Below are 20,460 nucleotides of genomic sequence, written 5' to 3'. Positions count from 1 at the left end.
AGTACTTGGTCTTTGACTGATGACGTATCACGAGAACGCAAGTACGCACAAGTACGCATATTGAGAAACGCCCCTGCTCAGTTCCTCAGGCTGGCGGAATAGAAGGTGGGCTGCAAAGCGGCTTGCAGGTGCAGAGATTTGTTTAGGATGTGTAGATTTGCCAGGGCCGTCACAGAGTTGGGCTGTGGACTGGATTAATTAACTTTGAGGTGCTTCAGGACGTTTCAGCTCTCACCCAAAAGACTTTTTCACTCCTAACTGCTAACGGGGAGTCCCACGTATTTGACCCGTACTGGGGTTGTCCCCTTGGAGCTGGTCCTGAGAGTTGTCATATGACTCATTATAGACACGTGGAGTAAGGTGCGAGTCTGGTTTGATTGAGGAATCTGGTGGCTGATAGCTGGCGCTTGGAAATAATTTCAGGTGGACACGGAGAGACCCAGGCGTTTAATCTCTAGTGTCAGCTGCTTTATCTATAGAGACGCCATCGTTCAGCTTCTAGATTTGAAAAAGTTTTTTAGATGTGAGACAGGAAAACCCTGAATGATCGGGAACCTACAGACTCGTTTTAATAATTCAATTCAATTTTACTTATAAAGCGCCAAATCACAACAACGGTCCTCTCATTGGAAGAGAGCCAGAGATAACTGAACTCAACCATGCTAACCTTCCCTCCTTTGCTTTAGCTGGCACTGGGTCTATCACCAACCCTCAGTTTGTGTTCAGGAAGTGAAAAGCATGATCAGCTGATTTGGGGTCAGCTGATCGACTCGACTGTTGAATATTCTGGGTCTTGGGTTGATTTCACAGAACGTTTTGGGTTGTCCAGTCAATGATGCTGTAAATCTGTTTCTGTCCCAGTAATAAACACCGGTGACTCCGCCCACATGTCACACTGCCTCAGCTGTGTGCTTCAGATTTTGACCAGTTTTCAAACCTGTGACATGCTGTTATCTGTATTTCACTCACATATTTTACTATTTTAAATAAATTGTAGTCGTATACAGAAGCAAAAGAACAAAAACTGCCCAAACACTCATGACCTGACCGTACACTCAGGAAAAGATCTTCAAATGTGAGAAAAAGAGTCAAAATGGTCTTATGTTTTAGAAATGCACATAATGCTCGATCATGTCTTTCCACAAGCTTCCTGTGCAAATGTCTAATTCTTTACAGACTTAAATCTGTGAGCAGATCACCCGACATGACTTTCACACGCTTGGCTCTAAACTGATGTAGAAATGCATGTTGCATTTGAGGTCTGCAGGAAATCTGAGACATCAGAGCTTCTGGTGCATTCACGAGTCACTCTGAAGAGTACAGTAACGTGAAGAGTGGTTTAAATGAGCCGTTTCCTGCTGGCTGATCCTCTGAAGTGATATTCACGCAAAAGCAAAGTCGACTTTATTCTAACTTTATTTAAATAAAGACAAAATAAACAGCTGTACATGAACACAGTGGAGAGAGTGAACGGTAGAAAAGTGAAAACGTGTGCACAGAGTCCGAGCTGGAGTTTGTTTTTGGCGTTTTTAAATCTGCGCAGAAAAGCGTCGCTGGTTTAAACGTGGCAGATTCAAACGTTCACATCAGAGCGGTTTGTCTCTGTCCGCTGATCTTTACTCCGCCTTTCATGAATCGCTCGCGTGGTGCAAACCTGTGAGCACTTTTTAAACATCCAAACCTCTGAAGGCACATTCCCGTCAGCGCCTCCATGCGAGACCGAGACTCCTCCCTGATTCGAGTCCCGACCCGCTCGTTTAGCAGCGGCGGTTTAATTTCTCGACTTCCTCTGAGTGTCACTTAACGTCTTCAACATTAAAACATTTCTTCTTCTGTGACGGAGGCCTCAGCAGAGAGTCGTGACAAAAGAAGGACACACAAAGTGCGGGGTCTTGCGAGTCAGCTGATCCACGGCGCCGCCCTCAGGGCGAGTCGTCGAGCGGCGCCATGAGGAGCTGCAGCTCTTTGAAGGTGCTGCCGTGACGACCGACCTGCGTCGCCTTGTTCTTCACAATGTTGCTCAGGTTCTTCAGCTGCTTGCAGCACACTCGGCACTTCTGGTGTCTGGAAGCACAAAAACATCAGAGGCTCAAACGCAGAGGACAAAGAAAACAGTTTACCTTCAGTGATCAAACAAACCACCATTGATGATGATGATGTGTTGCTATGAATTATGGGACATCTTTGCTCCAGTGTCTCATCTGATTTACATGCATCATCTCTGCACAAACCTTTATAAGAGAAACTGACTGTCGCTGGTTACAGTTAAATCCATTTTATTATGAAGGTTCCTGTCGTCTGAATACTACACCAAAGGTGGTTTAAGGTTTCCTTTTTTACCTCCTTTGGAGGAGGGGACACTGAAGCATCCTTCATTCACAACAAATGCAGTGAGGCACAGAATGAGTGCTGGCCCACCTCACTAACACGCTGCTCTCTCTGAAGCTCATCTCAGGAATAACGTCCTTTAACCTCAGCAGCCTGTGTGCTGTTGGCGAGGGCCTGCGTGCTTGCCAACAGCACACAGGTGACACCTGCTGGACAAACAAACCTACTACAGTCATTAAAATACAGCTGTGGCTCCTGCAGATGCACAGACTGCAAAGAGGAGACCTGAAAGGGAAAAGCATCCGGCTGAGGAGCGATTAAAGCAGGAATCAAGTCTCTGGGTTCGAACACGTGTGTCAGACATCTCCTTTAAAAACGTCCCACACAGAACGAGAGGTGGAGTCAGCCGAGGTTTGGGGCGTTTCCTCCTCAGAGTAATCTGAGTAATCAGCAGATTGATTGATGGTGCTGCTAAATCAGTCAAGCAGCTGTTGGACAGATGTGAGACTCACCGCTCCTCTCGTGTGATGTCGACCCCGACGGACGGCGTAGCCTTCAGGGTGTCCGAGATCAGCGTCCAGAAGTGCTTCATGACGAGTTTCAGAGACATGCAGCCGGTCTGTATGTAGCTGAGGAAACGCACAGAGAAGGAAGCTGATTGGATGATAGAATTACACGACATACCGACACACTGACGGCATCGCGGCAGGTTCAGGTTCAGGACGGGAGGAAGCGGAGATCTGCTCCACCTCCTGACAATCAAAGTACTCCGGGTGACCTCAGGTTACCAAACAGGAAGTGATCTTTGTTTTTACTTAACGTCCGAATCAGAGTTTTAAATTCACTTTGAGAAGACGAAGTCATCTCTGATGCAACCCAAGCTGCCTCCCGGCAGTTCATCTGAAGCATCATCAGAACTCATTTCTCTCATTGTGGTGAAACCCACAAAGTCATCCGTCACACTTGATGAAAACGCCTGCAAAGATGCTGACGTTGTTTTAAAATGAACCCTCTGCCGCTGAACGCTCGTGCGCCGTCTCTGGACAACAGAAACTTTACATCGGAGCCGCTCACCTCTCGTACTTGCTCTGCAGCAGTTTGTCGAGCTGAGGAAGGACGGTCATGCACACGTCCAGCTTCCACAGAGATCTGGAACAGCAGCACAACATCTGGTTTTATACGTTCATAAAGGTCACCAACCCGCAAACAACTGCAGGTCAAAATCTTCAAAATGAAACTTAGAAGACAGATCCAAATCAAATAAACAATAAAAACTTCATCTAATAAGTTTTCAGTGATTGGAAACAGAACAGACTGAAAATAATGTCAAACTATATTTTAATGAGCTGCGTAGAACGATTCATATGTCATCATTCTTCAGCTTCTTTCACTGTTTTTAGATATTTTGGATTAACTAACAAAGAAAGGTTTTGTTTTTGAACTCCAGTTTAAATAAAGGTTTGTACTTGTATAAAATCAGAATTGTGTGTGTGTGTGCGCATGTTTAGACATCTTTGTGAGGACAGAAAATTGGCATGCTACTATACATGTGGGGACAAAATGGCCTATTGTTGCAGAATAAGCAGATCTCTTTGTGTCTTTAATTAAACAAGCGGCACACAACTTTAGGCTCTACAGTAATTCGTCATTTAACTTGACCGGATAGATGTGTGAAATTCTCATCCCTGAGGAGCGGCCAAGCCAAGGTGTGACTAAGGGTTCTCACAAAGATGTAGAAACAGGTTTGTGAGTGTGTGTGTGTATACCTGTTTAGACGTCTTTGTTGGACCGAAACTTGAAATGTTACTATACTTGAGGGGACCAACAGTCACCTGTGAGGACAAAGTGCCTGTCCCCACGAGTTTGAATGCATTATTGAGGCTCAGGGTTACGATTAGGCGTTCATTTTTCATGGTTTGGGTAAGCGGCTCTCTAAAGCATGATGTCAATGAGATGTCCTCACTAAGATATGAAAACAAGTGTGTGTGTGTGAGACTCACGGCTGGGGGTTGATGATGTTCAGGATGTCCACGACTATGGACGGATCACTCATGGAGACAGCGGTGTCAAGAGCGATCTGCACACAAACAAAGAGCAGTTTGAAAATATTTTTATTGACACAAACGAATTGAAAACAAAACAATAAAAGAACGTCCTGCATGAATGAGCTGCCCAGCTGTATCCGGGCAGAAGACTGCCAAACGGTCATGACCTTCACACACACGCGCCAGCTGCTGGTACCGGTGTGTCAGCCTCACCTTGATGCCGTCTCGGGTCCACACCCCTCGGACCGTCTGCAGGTTCTTCAGTCGGCTGCTCAGCATCACACACATGGTCTCGTGACCCTTCTTCATCTGGGTCAGGGCCTCCTCATCACTCAGGGCTCCAGATCTGTGGTTGGGTGAAGACTGACCGACCACACACTTTATTCTCATCATCAAAGCTCAGCAAAGCTGTGGCGAGAATCTAAAAACACTGACACGTGCACTCACGGGCAGGAAGTCGGCCACGTTCAGCCCGATGGGCTCGTTCCGGGCGCTCGAGATGATTTTAAGCTGCGGTTTGGATTTGGCCGTGGTGACGGGGGGCTGGGTGGGAGCGGGGTGGCTGGAGGACGCTGTGCCCGCAGCTGGAGGGGACGGACGCTTCACAGCGGAAATGACCGTAGGCTCCACCCTCACCACGGGAGTGGAGGCAGCCAGCGGAGGACCCTTTAAAACAACAGGCACGAGGAGTCACAGCCTTTATTCTCTGATCTCAGCTGTTTTTAAGGGCATTTGATTTTTGGAAAAACTGTTAATAATGACAGAAATAAGAAATTCTTACAAAATAATTTCTTACACATCGTTTTAGTTGTTAATTTAGACTCAGTTCGATATAACCTCTCATATAACCCTACTCAGACCAAAGTCACACTGCTTTTAAAGGTTTTAGATGGTTTTGAATTAAACTGATTTTCTGAAGACAAAGAAAAATCTTTAACTAAAGAAAGAGAAAACATCCTGCTGTGCAGTAAGAGCGGCTGGAGGACTACTTTGCTGTAAACAGCAGGTATTTGAGCTCTGATAGGTTCCTTCCATTTATAGTCCGCTGTCCTAAGGCGTCCATGTTTCCACACAGACACACAGCTGCAGCTGCTGCGCTCACTGACCTGCGGTTTATCAGGAAAAGGAGACTTCATGTCCTTCAGCTGCCGGCTGAACGCCAAAATGGACTCTGAGCAGAAGAAGAAATCATCAGGAAACGACCCAGTAACCACAAAACAGGAGCTGAAACACCTGTCATGTGTTTTTCACTGTCGAACACGATTTATTGTTCGTGTTTCATCTATAAACTGAAACGTCAGAGAGTCGGCGCAGACTCACCGTCCTCTGGAGGAGCGGGAAAAGGCTCCGACATCTTAGGAGGAGTGCGAGCTGGAAGAGAGGAGAACGAGGAGCTCAGACTGTAAAATAAAATGTGACCGACATGAAAACAAAAGGCATTAAAAGAAATGACGAGAGGTGTCTTTGTCCTCATTAGGATGAATATTTTAAAAAGGCACAAAGAACCAATCAGATCCTCCCATCCTGTGGAGGATCTGTGCTGTTTGGCTCTTACAGCGAGTAATGTTTACTCCTCTGACTTTTCAAATATGGCCTGCTTCTCAAAATCAGCCAGAGCAGAACTGATGGCGATGGTGCAGGTGGATCAACAGCTGAGGAAATGGAAGCTTTCAGGGAAACTAAACACAGAGTTTGTTGGTGCAGTGTCGATTAAAGATGAACTCAGCGTCCTTTTTAATAGCAATAATTCACAGATCTTGTTGTATGTACGTATAACTGTATTCTTTATTCAACATCTGAGCTGCGATGCTCCGGGTCCACCTACAGATGGCGTTCTTTGGCTGGAAGATGGCCTTGTAGTCCTCGGCGTTGTGGATCTCAGCAGACGACAGCTTCTCGTCCGCCTCGTCCTCGCTAGGGCTCCGCCTCTCGCCTTCGGGGCTCCGCCTATCAGACTCTGAACGGTGCTTCAACCTGATGACATCACAAACATTTGTTTGTTTGTTTTTTAGAAGAAAAACTGCAATTTTTTTACTTTATTTACTTTTATTAAAGAATCTGGAAGTGAAACTTTTCCACTTAAGTCAAATACAATTTTAACCTTTGCAGGTTTTATATAATGTATATATATATATATATATATATATATATATATATATATATATATATATATATATATATATATATATTTATTCCATATATATTTATTCCATATATATATATTCCATAGGTCCCTCATCCTATTCATGAGGGACCTATGGAATATATATATATATATATATATATATATAGTGGTGGTAGACAAACAGAAGAAGACGGCCGTAGTGATCGATGTAGCGGTTCCGAATGACAGCAACATCAGGAAGAAGGAACACGAGAAGCTGGAGAAATACCAAGGGCTCAGAGAAGAGCTCGAGAGGATGTGGAGGGTGAAGGTAACGGTGGTCCCCGTGGTAATCGGAGCACTAGGTGCGGTGACTCCCAAGCTAGGCGAGTGGCTTCAGCAGATCCCGGGAACAACATCGGAGATCTCTGTCCAGAAGAGCGCAGTCCTGGGAACAGCTAAGATACTGCGCAGGACCCTCAAGCTCCCAGGCCTCTGGTAGAGGACCTGAGCTTGAAGGTTAAACCGCCCGCAGGGGCGAGATGGGTGTTTTTTTTTATATATATATATTTGTATCTACAGGAAAAGCCGAGCTGTGATAAGAACCTTGTTTCGGCTTCAGAGAGGATGAACTTTCTCTTTGACATGTGATCTGAGTGTTTGATGAATGAAACCAGTTGCTCATGTATAAAACTTTAAATCCAGGAGTCAGTATTTGCAGTACTTGTAGTATCTGGAGTATTTTCTCCTGTTTCTCAGTGTGCCGTACCTCTGCGATCTGCAGGTGGTTGTGGGTCTCTCGTAGTTCTTTCGCAGTGCCGCTCCTTTGGGGTCCTTCTTCGGCTCTGTGAGCGGCTGGTCATCCTGGATGATCCCCTGGATCACGGCGCCACCGCTCTTCTTTACCCTCTTCAGATCGACCACGTAGGACGACACACTCGACAGCTGATGAGACACGCCGATCTGACATGTGGAGAAGGAGGAAGATTAAGATTACCTAAAACTTCTGCACAGTACTGTTACTGAGCGGTGGGCGGAGCTACACACCAGCTGCTGGTTGCAGATGGCGAGGTCGGACACCTTTCCCCAGCCCACCGGCACCGCGTCAAAGCAGCGGTCCGGTTCCCAGCCGAAGACCCGCAGCGAGTCCGTGGCGCCGCTGTACAGGCAGGAGCCATCTGGGCTAAAACATATACACCTGAAACCACAGGGACAGGGGTCAGAGGTCAGAGGTCACATTCCAGTAACACCCTGCTGCAACGGGAAAAACTCACCTGACCGGAGTCGTGTCGCCCTCCAACGAGCCGATCATCGTAAACTTCTCCAGATCCCACAGCTTGATGGACCTGCAAACACATGCAGAGTTCATACAGCTGCAGTTCATTAGAGACACCTGTAGGTGTTTTATACTGTCAGGTGAAGACGCTACAACACGGCTGAGAAACAGGAAGAGACCTCCAACAGATCCACGGTCAGCAGTGACAAGTCAGTAAATGAGGAGAAAGAGAAAAGAGGAACGAAGGGAGGCGGGGCAAAACACAAACAAAAGAGGGGAGTGGAGGGCAAAGTGCACCTCTCAGTGCATCATGGGAAGTCCCCAGGAACCTGAGGGATGGTTAGGGTCACCTAACCCAGCTCTAACTACAAGCCTTATAGAAAAAGACAAAGAAAACAATATATTTAATACAGTTAAATATACAGATACTTTCTTCAATTAATTATAAAAATATGTGTTTGAGTTAGAGCAGGGCGATATGGCCAAAAATATTCATCACGATATATATTTGAAAATTTGCGATAACGATATAACTGACGATATAATTGATTGCGAGACAAAATACAACTCCACAACTTTACTAGCGCAAAAAAACCCCATCCATTTATTTTCACTTAAACAAGCAGCTGTTTTTTTATGTGCATTAAAGCTATATAAAAATTTAACAGTGCAAATGCAAATTCTTTGCTGAAAGTTTAACCAAAAGGCATTTCCAGTAGAAATGGGCTGACATATCCTGAGCATAACCATGTATAATATCCACTGAAGTTAAAAAGAGGTGCTTTGCAACATTAAACTGCAGTGTGCCAAATAAAAAAGTCAAATACGTATTTTTCGGACCATAAGGTGCACGGGATTATAAGACACAAACAAAGCAGTCAGATAAATCAAACTATTCAACTCATTCTTCTTGCTTCCTCCACTTCTGTACCATTGATTCATTAATGCTGTATTCTATCACAGCTGCTCTATTCCCATGTTGTTGCAGTATATTAATGACTAACCTCGTATTGTGGATGGATTATCTCAGTTGTTCTCCTGACTGAAGTTTGGTCCGTTTACAGCATCCTGCCATGCGATTGCATTTGTCTCTAACTATCAGGGACCTTCACGTTAACTTTTATTGAGTGGAAAAGTGTTAGCGTTCATCCTCCAGCTTCACTGTGTTTATGTTATGCTAACATAGCTGTGTAGCTAGCGATCACGTAGCACATCATTATACACCACCTAGCCCAACTTCAGTAACCCTACAAACATCACTGCTGTTTAGTTTCCTGTCTTCATTTATGTTGGAAGTGATAGCAGAGCTGTACGTTTGAATTTTTTCAGAAATCTCTCAGTCAGAACATGCTATATCATGTTTAGGTGGAAACTAGCGAGCTAACTTCCGCTAACTTTCTGCTAACTTCTAACTCCGTTAAATGTAATAAATTCTGTTTTCATGGATGCCTGGATGTTAAACTTCATAGTTACACCTGGTAAAGCAGCAACGCTGATCATTTTATTAAAGATGAAAGAATTTAGACAGTTTATAACTCTCAGTGATGCTGCAGTGTTCGTTTGACTTTGGGACCTGAATGGGTGGAGTTTAGGACCCAGATTACTCCCAGATTTACGAGCACCTTAGTCCGACAAATACGGCAATAACGACCGGCCCGCTTGCATGTTTTACAAAAAAAAAAGTGCTTTGGTGGGTATCTGACGGACAAACACCAAACCAGTAACACATCACTGAAGTGGCACCATTTTTACAAACCAATTCTGGTTCACTGAACGATCCGCTTTCTCCCTTCTCATTCTCCGTTACCGCCATGCTTTTTCGGCCATGTGCGCATGCGCGTTTTACCCATATTCTATCGCGATATTTCATTTTCTTGTCGTTGCCTAACATTGTACCGGTATTACCGTGAACGGTATAATATGGCCCAGCCCTAGTTTGAGTCACTTCTTATTCTCATAAATGAGAGTAAGATTTATTCCATCAATAAACTGTTTGAGATAAAAAATGACCCTGCTCCCTGTTCTGTCCCTAAAACAGGCCCAAAAACTACAAAATGTCTCATTTCTTTGAAGTGACAGTCAAAGCTTTAACGGTGGATCCATTACAATCACAGGACAATCGGAAAATCAGGCCACAAACTAGAGTTTTGCTTGCTGGTGTAACTTATAAACTGTGTCTCTAACACCAGGTCGGTGTCCTTAAATGAAACATAATAATCAATTTAAGTGATTAATGTTGGAATACTTATTTATACTTCATATGCAAAAATAAAGAAATGATTAAATACTGATCGGACTTGGATGAGTTTTCTTGCTGGTCGTGTTGGAGAAAGGATGAGTTATTATTTCCATTTACTTTTAGTTATAAATGTATGATTTAGTGGCACATGTAGAGGAAATGTAGAAGACACAGGACATGTATGTGAAAAAAAGTAAAAGAATTTAAAGACTAAAAGAAATGTTATATTTAAAAAAAATGCCACAAACAATCAAACTCAGCACCAAAATAAAATAGCGGCACAGAGAGAGGACAACCTCGCGCAGCCTCTGAGCTTCATGAAACGGGGTGATTGTGTCATTTTGCTGATGCACAAACAGAAAAACTAAACGAGCCACAAACTGTCACAAACACTGATTCCACTCATGAGTCGCTCCTTCAGCTCTGAGCTGCTGCATCTGTAAGCGCTCGGCCTGCGGCGACGTACCTGTCGGAGCTTCCGGAGGCCAGCAGGTACTCGTTGGGGTGGAACTGGACGATGTTGACGGCGGCGGTGTGAGATTTGAATTCCGTGATGGTTTTCCCCTGAGCCAGGTCCCACAGCTGATGGAGACAAGAGGACAGGGCTGAGGACATCGAACAGGAAGAGAGCAGAGCTTACCTCCTTCAGCCAATCAGAATCAGCGATTTTATTCCAGGATGCTGCCGGTTTGATGCTTTCACAGCATTTACAGAATAAACACATCATGTTCACACTTTTAAATTCCCAAGATGCTCTCAAACACCCGAACATCAGACCGCTGCAAATGAAATGAAACTTAATTCTAAACATCGATGAAATGTTAGCCTAACGAGTCGTTACACATCACCAGCTTATTACTTTATTTAAATAAATGTAACTAAACCTGGGTCAAAAAGTGTCCTGGAAACTATTTTAATAGAAAAGATGAATTTTAAAAATCCTAAAACACTATGAAGTGATTCAACAGACGGACCTTTTAAAACCATTTTAAAATGTAGAAGAATCTAAAAATGCTGCGATTCCATCGCTCGGTTTATTTTATGGGAAGATTTTTTTCTTCTTTTTTCCTGGCCCGTCTCATTATTAGATATTTAACTACTGAAAGTCTGATCTCTGAGCAGCGCCTCGGGTGTTTGTGGTGATGAGTCAGGACAGAGAGTGACACGTGTGACTACCAAACATGAACCAGGACCAGCTGGAACATTTTAACGTCATCCAGCCCTTCTGCACAGTTTACATAACAACATCCTGCTGCTGATGTTCTGCTTCACAGTTTACATTCACAGCATCGTGTAACTCCTGCAGGTTATAGTTACTCTGAAGGTTTCTCAGCATCTACTGTTAAAGAGTCAGAGTTACCACAACATGTAAGTACCAGGAAAAACAATCCTAAAAATATATTTTATTACATTAAAGGTGAGACGCAAAAAAAAAAAGAAGCTTGTAGGTCAGGTCAGGTCGTACCTTGACGGTGCAGTCGTCGCTCGCTGAAGCTAACCACTTCCCATCAGGACTGAAGGCCAAACTCCTCACAGCCTGAGTGTGACCCTGCAACACCAACACCAGCACTGGTCAGATATTTGCTATTGAGACTCATGTGAAACTTTTATTTTGAAGGAAAGTAGAAGCCCTGAGCCTGGTTCTGGAGTTTTTTCTTCCCACTGTCGCCAAAGTGCTTGCTCATAGGGGGTCATATGATTGTTGGTTTTTCTCTGTATGTAGGTTTTAAAGTATAAAGCGCATTGAGGTGACTGATGTTGTGATTCGGCGCTGCGTTAATAAAACTGAATTGAAGTCTCTCAGTTCTTTTAAATGCAATAATCCGTCTACTGTAAGATGCTCCATAAAAGCTCCGACTGACACAGTTTAATCCGAATCATTCTGGGCGTCCTCGGCTTTGGCTCACAGTGACCAAGTTTCTGTGTGTGTTTGTTTTGTATTTGATGGTACAACTGTGGAAAACAAACATCAGAATGTAGAGCGGGGCTTAAAAGTCTGAAAAACATCAAAAATCTGTCATAAACCTGAAAATAATCAGGATTTAGCTTTTCACACGGTGCTGTTTCCAGGTCAGATGAGGTTAACTCCTTTGCAGAAAAGATCAGATTCCACTGAAGCAAATGTCCACATGACACTTTATTAGGTCACCACAAGTGTTTTTACCCAAATCCACCTGCAGCCACTGTCCACCTGTTAGAAACGTGCACCTGGATTTGAGCAGGATATTAGAAGCCGGCCTGTTATCCTGAGCACAAACTTACCTTATATCTGAACACGTATCCTTTCCTCCGCACGTCCCACAGCTGACAGCAGCAACAGAAAAGAAGAGACATTTCATTAGAGTGGATCAAGACTTCAAAGATGTTCTCACACAGGAAAGCACGCCTACCTTAATGTTTGTGTCCATGGAGCTGGAGGCCAGGAAGTCTCCAAAGGGATGGAAGCCCAGGCTGGTGATGTTGGCTTTGTGTCCCATCAGAGTCCTTAAAACTGAGCACAGGAAGCAGCAGTGTCACCTCTTTGCATCTCTTTCTAACTGTGCCATGTTTTCTAAAAGAACCAGCTTCAGGTGCATTAAAACGCCTCTGCATGACGGGACGGACGATTATTCTGACTGCGGGGTACAATATCCTCCGTTAGAGCCTGAGACTGAACACTGAGGAAGCTGTATCAATTTTCAAAATAAGAGTAGATGGAAAAATACTAATAATAATAACATATACTCAATCAGACCGATGTACTATATTACAGAGGCTGACATCATGTGGTATGACGGATGTCCTGTCTGTGTCCTCGAGGCAGCAGAGGTGGAAGAGCTCATAGCTCAAACTTTGCACTCAGAAATTTAGAAAAAACTCACCACACTAATGAAAAGAAAAAAAAAAAAAAAGCAAAGTCGTTGATTTTAACATATTTCAGCTCTTTGTGTGTCATATTTCTAATCGACTGGTTCGCTCACTTCACTTCTCTCTTAGTCAGTGTGAACCTTGCACGCTGTCCACCGCTGATCTAAAGCACCTGTGCAGATAAATTACGCACACACAGACAGTTTAGAGGCGGTGAAGCTTTGACTAAAAAGCCTCGTAGCCACAGAACAGACAGTCTTACTCTTGGCAGCCTCCAGGTCCCAGACTCGTATTGAACCTGACTGCGACCCGGCGACGACCTGCTCCTCCGACACGTTGAAATGGATACACTCCACTGGGTTCTTGTGACCAGTCAGACTCTGAGAGGAAACACAGTCAAAACAGACATCATCACCTAAAACTGCACCTCGCTCCTTTCTCAAACACAGACAGGAAACTGTTTACTGAGCTCAGAGATCAGGTGAGGAGGCGGCTCGTTTTCTCACAGACTTCTATTTACAGTCAGAGGAGTCTCCCCCTGCTGGACATTCATGAAAAACGCAGGTTTAAGCTTCACTTTTCAGAATTCAAATCTACATCCATCCTTTATATACAGTCTGCGCTCTGCCATGATGTAGTGCACTACACACAACGTAAGAGGTCCGGCAGGTTAGTTTAGTTGGAGGAAGATGGCGAGCAGTGGAGGGGAAACATGAGTCTGTTTAATTCCCATGGAGTGAACTCTGTTTTCATAATTTAATAATCAGAAATTAATCAATAATAAAGATAAAAGCGTGAGGTGGTGACAGGAGAGAGGCAGGTGTGGGCATCATGACCTGCAGACTACAGAAGAGCAGTAGGTAAAGGATGAGTTCCTTTGAATCTGCTCATGTTTCAGACCTAAAAAACCTCGACAGAAACCTTAAAAATTAGAAACCTGTTGCATTTTGCATTGAGGAGGACTCACCATGATGCAGTTGGCCTTGCTGACGGCCCAGATGTTGACCCTGCAGTCCTCTCCTCCTGTGGCCAGCAGGCGGCCCGAGCTTTTCCCCAGAGCCAGACAGGAAATGGAGCTGGAGTGAGCCTCGAACTCCTCTGTACAGCAACAAAGGAGGAACAAATTTAGGTCAGGCTGGGCTGCTGGACAGGAAGGGTGTGATGATCGTTTGAGTAACTTTAATACTCACGAAGGCGCCATGCGATCTTGGTAGTGCTGGAGGCAGCCATACTGGTCATACTGGGAGACTGGCTGCTGTGTTTGATGACTGGACCCCGGCTGAGGTTAATTCATGAGATGGACATCAGCTCCTCATTTAGTGTTTGCACTGAGCGTCAAACACCTGCAGGAACACAACACAGTGATAAACAAGTCATAGGAGAGATGAGATATATAAAACCGTCTCAGTCTCGCCTCTCTGACGCTGAGCTCTCACTTCTACTCCCAGTGAAGATACCAACGTCTTCAGCTCGGCCTCCAAACCACACATCACACAGGTCTCACTACCACCCTGTAAACCCTCCTTCATGCTGGCTGCCATCCTTCTGTCACAAATCACCCCTGAAACTCCACCAAGCCTGCATTCTTCTTCATGTCTCTTGTTCACTGTCCCTTGTTTTGGATGGTTGACCCCAAGTATTTAAACTCATCTATTATTGGAAAACACTGTATACAAGCCAGAAGCCAGATGATATAAGTTAGTTAAACTGCAGGAATGTCTTAAAGATATAAAAACCTTGATGACCTTTAATTTCCTACAAATATGGTATCTAACCAGATTCTTACTCTGGATGGCATTACCTTGGCCTCCAGTAACACTGTGAGGAACCTTGGAGTCATTTTTGACCAGGACATGTCCTTCAATGCACATATTAAACAAATATGTAAGACTGCTTTCTTCCATTTGTGCAACATCTCTAAAATTAGAAAGTGACGCTGAAAAACTAATTCATGCATTTATCACTTCCAGGCTGGACGACTGTAATTCATTATTATCAGGATGTCCTAAAAACTCCCTTCAGTTAATCCAAAATGCTGCAGCAAGAGTCCTGACAGGGACTAGAAAGAGAGAGCAGATTTCTCCTGCTATAGTCTCAGGCTGCTGGTGGATTCCCATGATGCACTGAGTGTTTTCTTTTCTTCCCCTCACTCCCATACCTGCCCCTCCCCGAGCGTGGTTCTTCTCGAGGTTACTTCCTGTGACAACAAGTTTTTCCTCACCACTGTCACCAAGTGCTTGTTCATTTTACCTTTATTTATACAAATAGTCCTGAGACTCAATGCCTCATTTACAAGAGAGACCTGTTTCAAACAGGCATAATAAAATAACATCAATAAAATTTAAACAATAAAATATTGAATATTTTACCAAGTGTCTACACAGTCAAACTAAAAACAAGATTCCCAGTGATGATTTCACAAAACTATTTATGCGTCTTTTAAAGTCTACGAGCAAAATCAGCTGAGAGAGCCTGAAATCCTTCTGTCATGTGATCCATGAGGACGGGACAGAAAAGGAGAATATCTTCTCTCTGAGGTCTGAACAGTGAGTGCAAAGAAGTCCTGAGACCACAGATTATGACTAAACTATTTGTCAGATTACAGGTAATCTGACAAATAGGAGACGAGTAAACCAGAAATGAATTTAGAGACAAAATGCTATCAATGAACCATCCTGCATGAGGCTAATGAGGACTAATCAACCAGTGAATATAAAGTACAGTGGTGTGCTAAAGGTTTACAGCCGGTGATAAATCTTAATGCTGTGATAAACAAAGTCCAACGATCCATTTCGAAGAAAAACAAAACTCCAGCTTCAGCCTAGCTTCAACAGGAACTCGATGTTTGTAAGAGTCCACAGCTTCAATGTTAATACTCTGAGAAGATACAAGAGAGGGAAGTTAGGATTAGGGTTAACCGAACCCTCTGAGAAGAACACAACCGTGTTTGATTTTTAAATGCATTTCAAAGACAGCCTTAGCAGAAACAGCTGTGACTGTGTACGATCAAAAGCTAACTGCAAATGTTCGAAAACCATGTAGATACCAGGGTACCAGATTATTACCATAATTAATCATCTGCGTAAAAATGGGCAGTTGCACTTAGATTTTCTCCCACAGCACTGACATAAATAGTAAATAATGCAGGTCCCACGACAGAACCCTGTGGCACTCCATCAGTCACATTTAAAAAACTGGAAGAGAGACCATTAAACTGAACACACTGCTTATGGTGAGAAAGGTGCTTAGCTTGGTCTAAAAGATCCATTTCCAATAACCTCTGACATAAAACCCCATGATCAACAGTGCCGGAGGCTTTCGATCAATAAAAAGAGTGGCGCAGTATTTCTTTGCTTCCAGGGCCTCGTAGATATCATTGAGAACTTTAAATTTTAAACCTTTAAGTTACAGTACCGGAGAGATAAAATATCATTTTCATTCTGATAGCTCTAAGGTTGATTATTCCTCAGCCATTAAAGAATCTCAGCTAAAATACAGAGTTTGCAGATTGGTTTATATTATTACCATCCAAGAATCATCACCTTTCAGGAGGGCAGTACAAAGGCATAGTGGTATCACTGGTGAAGTGTTCAGTTGTATGGAAAGATTACAAATATAAGACGCTGGCTCATCTATGATGTTTGCAAGCACACACAAGAAGAACGGAGACAGATTGTCTGGACCGGTGACTTTTTAATGTTAATGCTCTTCAAAGCTGTCAGAGAGAGAATTTATAGTCCGCCAAAACGTCCCAGGGACTTTGAGACTGTCAGTGGTTAAGATCAGAAAGTAATCACATTTGGATTTCCTAATAGAAGCAGCGAAGCTATTGCGCAGCTGCCAAACCTTAGCCACTGGCATCAGAGTCGGACTTTCTCGAAGCTCCTCAGGGCTGCTTCCTGTCCCGCCCTTTCACTCTGACCTGGCAAAAAGCAGCATGTTTGTCCACAAGGTAGATAAAACTCTCAGAGTAATATTTACAAGCTAAGTTAACACCGTCCATCAATGTAAAACTGACCCAATGTAAATTCATTCAGTCGTGACAAAAGGCTTGCTATGTAAAAGCTTTAAATTCCTGTTTGTGATGATGCTCAGAGCATGAAACTGTTCCTCGCAGCACCAACCACGCAGCGATCAGTCAAGTCGCTGGTAAAAACTGCTGTGGAGAAATTATGTGGCACATTAATCAAAGATGATTTATCTGGGGAATAAGGTGTGTGGGGCTTTAATCATTTGTGTTAGATTTAAAAACAGTGTGCCTTAAAATAATCAGACACAGGAGAAAACCGATCCCAATTAAAATCACCTACCAGAATGATTTCATTATAATAGCTGAGCCAAAGAGGATAACGTGCCAGGGTCGAAGTCAACAACAGTTAAAGACCTAGCTTTATAAAAAACTGCCACACTTCTGCCTTTTCTGAGACTGCTTGAGCAATAAATTTTAAATCCATAATCCATAAATCCACATCTCACGTCTCAAAAACAATTATTAATTCGGCACTAGAGCAGGGCGATATGGCCAAAAATATTTATCACGATATATATTTGAAAAATTTGCGATAACGATATAACTGACGATATAATTGATGCGAGACAAAATACAACTCCACAACTTTACTAGCGCAAAAAGACAACCTTCCATTTATTTTCACTTAAACAAGAAGCTGGTTTTTATGTGCATTAAAGCTATATAAAAATTTAACAGTGTAAATGCAAATTCTTTGCTGAAAGTTTAACCAAAAGGCATTTCCAGTAGAAATGGGCTGACATATCCTGAGCATAACCATGTATAATATCCACTGAAGTTAAAAAGAGGTGCCTTGCAACATTAAACTGCAGTGTCCCAAATAAAAAAGTCAAATACGTATTTTTCGGACCATAAGGTGCACGGGATTATAAGGCACATTAAGCGAAACAAAGCAGTCAGATAAATCAAACTTTATTCAACTCATTCTTCTTGCTTCCTCCACTTCTGTACCATTGATTCATTAATGCTGTATTCTATCACAGCTGCTCTATTCCCATGTTGTTGCAGTATATTAATGACTAACCTCATATTGTGGATGGATTATCTCAGTTGTTCTCCTGACTGAAGTTTGGTCCGTTTACAGCATCCTGCCATGCGATTGCATTTGTCTCTAACTATCAGGAACCTTAACGTTAACTTTTATAAGTGGAAAAGTGTTAGCGTTCATCCTCCAGCTTCACTGTTTATGTTATGCTAACATAGCTGTGTCGCTAGCGATCACATAGCACATCATTATATACCAGCTAGCCCAACTTTAGTAACCCTACAAACGCTGTTTAGTTTCCTGTCTTCATTTATGTTGGAAGTGATAGCAGAGCTGTACGTTTGAATTTTTTCAGAAATCTCTCAGTCAGAACATGCTATATCATGTTCAGGTAACTAGCGAAACTAGCGAGCTAACTTCCCCTAGCTTCCTGCTAACTTCTAACTCCGTTAAATGTAATAAATTCTGTTTTCATGGATGCCTGGAAGTTAAACTTCATAGTTACACCTGGTAAAGCAGCAACGCTGATCGTTTTATTAAAGATGAAAGAATTTAGACAGTTTTTAACTCTCAGTGATGGTGCAGTGTTTGTTTGACCTGAAGCATACGGAGTTTAGGACCCAGATTACTCCCAGATTTAAGAGCATCTTAGTCCGACAAATACGGCAATAACAACGGCCGCTTGCATGTTCTGCAAAAAAATGTGCTTTGCGTGTATCTGACGGACAAACACCAAACCAGTTCCACATCACTGAAGTTGCAGCATGTTTACAAACCAATTCTGGTTCATCTGTTTCACTCAACAATCGGCCATGTGCGTATGAAAACAAAGGCACTGCGCATGCGCGTTTTACTCATATTCTATCGCGATATTTCATTTTCCAATCGTTGCCTAACATTATACCGGTATTACCGTGAACGGTATAATATGGCCCAGCCCTATTCGGCACTACCTCTGGTCCTTGCATGTTAACCTTTCCACTTGTCTCTCTCTCATTGTGTGAATGAGAGCGAGTGGCACGTTATCCTCTTCGGTTCAGCTATTTTCCTCCTACCGACTTTCATTCCTCTTGTTTTCAGAGCATACCTCGACCTGCTCCCTGCTCACGGTGTCATCTGCAAACATCACGAGCCACAGAGACTCCTGCCCGGCCTCGTCTATCAGCCTGTCCCCATCACCACAGCAAACAAGAAGGGGCTCAGAGGAGATCCCTGATGTAATCCCACCCCCATCTTGAACCCATCTGTCATTCCTACCACACACCTCACCACTGTCTCTCTCCGTCCTCATACATGTCCTGCACCACCCTCACATCCTTCTCTGCTACTCCCGACTTCCTCATGCAGTACCACAGTTCATCTCGTGGCACTCTGCTTTCTCTAGATCCATAAAGACACTGTGCAGATACATCATCAACAACCTCAAAGCAACCGCACAATTCAAACTCCTTGAGTTTTCTTTTTAATAAACAAATTGGTGCAATTTAATAACATAATTCTTCACCTGCAAACACAAGATTTTACAAATGAACAAACAGGATAAATCTTGTTTGGTGTTATCAGGTGATATCGGTTGGTGTCTGATATTCATTTCCTGCTATAACAAAAGTCTCCCAAATATGGGATAAATAAGATATTTCTCATCCTCATCAGCACCTTCATCTACATCCAAATTGTTAGATAATATCTATTTTTCTAACACAAAAATAATATTTAAAATCTGCAAGAACCTTCATCTGTTACTGTCTGCAGACTGAAACGAACATTTCTGTTCTGCTTTATGGAAACTGGCGCATTTTTCTCAGATCATAACGCATATGAAAACACTGGTAAACAAACTGAGCAGTGCTGGTGTGGTCAGGAGGTCTGATGAGCTCAAATGTTTGCTCTGCTCTCCTGGAGCTTCAGCTAACTTCAGGTAATCTCATTAAGGTTCTTCATTAAGCTCATTAAACCACAGACGAGCTCATGTTCAGACTAAAACACCAGAGGAGGTCTGTCTGCTCCCCACTTTAACCCGTTAACTCTGACTCTGTGGCAGGTGCTGACCTAACCACCCGCCGTACCGAGCTCCGGGCTAACGTTAGCCGAACACTGAGGCCGGGCATCGGCGTCAGGAACAGCGGCTCCCCGGCAGAACTTTGACCGAGCAGACGCAGTCTGGCGTTGGGCACCTTACCTCCGTCTGTCGGTCACCGGCGGACGGCTTAAAGTTGATCCGGTGAGACGGCGACAGCAACTTGTTGACGGTCCGTTTACTGCTCGGCTGCAGCTTAGCAACTGAATCACACACCTCACTTCCGCTGACGTCATTACCCTTTTTCCCCAAACAACTTTATTAACAAATACGCTTCGAAGTCATGACTGTAGAAAACAATCACCAGGTTAAACTTTTCAGTAGCGCCGTTAACTTAGCGGTATTTATCTTAAATTTCCATTTCTCCAGATTTGACAGGTTTTTCTTTGTTTTTATTTTTGTTACGTTTGCCAAACTTTTCCCTTTTTCTCAAATCTTTTCTGGTAAATTTAGAATTTTTTCCTTATAATTTTCCCCTAAATGCATCTTTTATGTTCTTGTGATTAAGTATTTTTCCCCTCACATATCT

The 20,460-nt window shown here is 43.3% G+C and overlaps 1 protein-coding gene across 1 annotated transcript; it reads right to left on the bottom strand.

The window, feature by feature from the left end:
* Positions 1-1,390: 1,390 nt before the first annotated feature.
* katnb1 (katanin p80 (WD repeat containing) subunit B 1) lies at positions 1,391-20,139 on the bottom strand. The gene is made up of 20 exons (XM_063480659.1): positions 20,034-20,139; positions 14,030-14,182; positions 13,807-13,937; positions 13,102-13,219; positions 12,383-12,483; positions 12,255-12,296; positions 11,458-11,541; positions 10,459-10,574; positions 7,752-7,823; positions 7,525-7,675; positions 7,247-7,440; positions 6,199-6,347; positions 5,694-5,744; positions 5,480-5,544; positions 4,821-5,039; positions 4,587-4,736; positions 4,329-4,405; positions 3,403-3,477; positions 2,841-2,957; positions 1,391-2,064 (listed from the first exon to the last, which is right to left on the bottom strand). The coding sequence occupies exons 2-20, from the start codon at positions 14,076-14,078 to the stop codon at positions 1,923-1,925; spliced, it is 2,103 nt and encodes a 700-aa protein (XP_063336729.1). The 5' UTR covers positions 14,079-14,182; positions 20,034-20,139; the 3' UTR covers positions 1,391-1,922.
* Positions 20,140-20,460: the final 321 nt, after the last annotated feature.

This window comes from Pelmatolapia mariae, linkage group LG1 (assembly GCF_036321145.2).
Source record: "Pelmatolapia mariae isolate MD_Pm_ZW linkage group LG1, Pm_UMD_F_2, whole genome shotgun sequence".
Lineage (NCBI taxonomy): Eukaryota > Metazoa > Chordata > Actinopteri > Cichliformes > Cichlidae > Pelmatolapia > Pelmatolapia mariae.
This window is presented reverse-complemented; position numbering and strand designations above follow the sequence as displayed.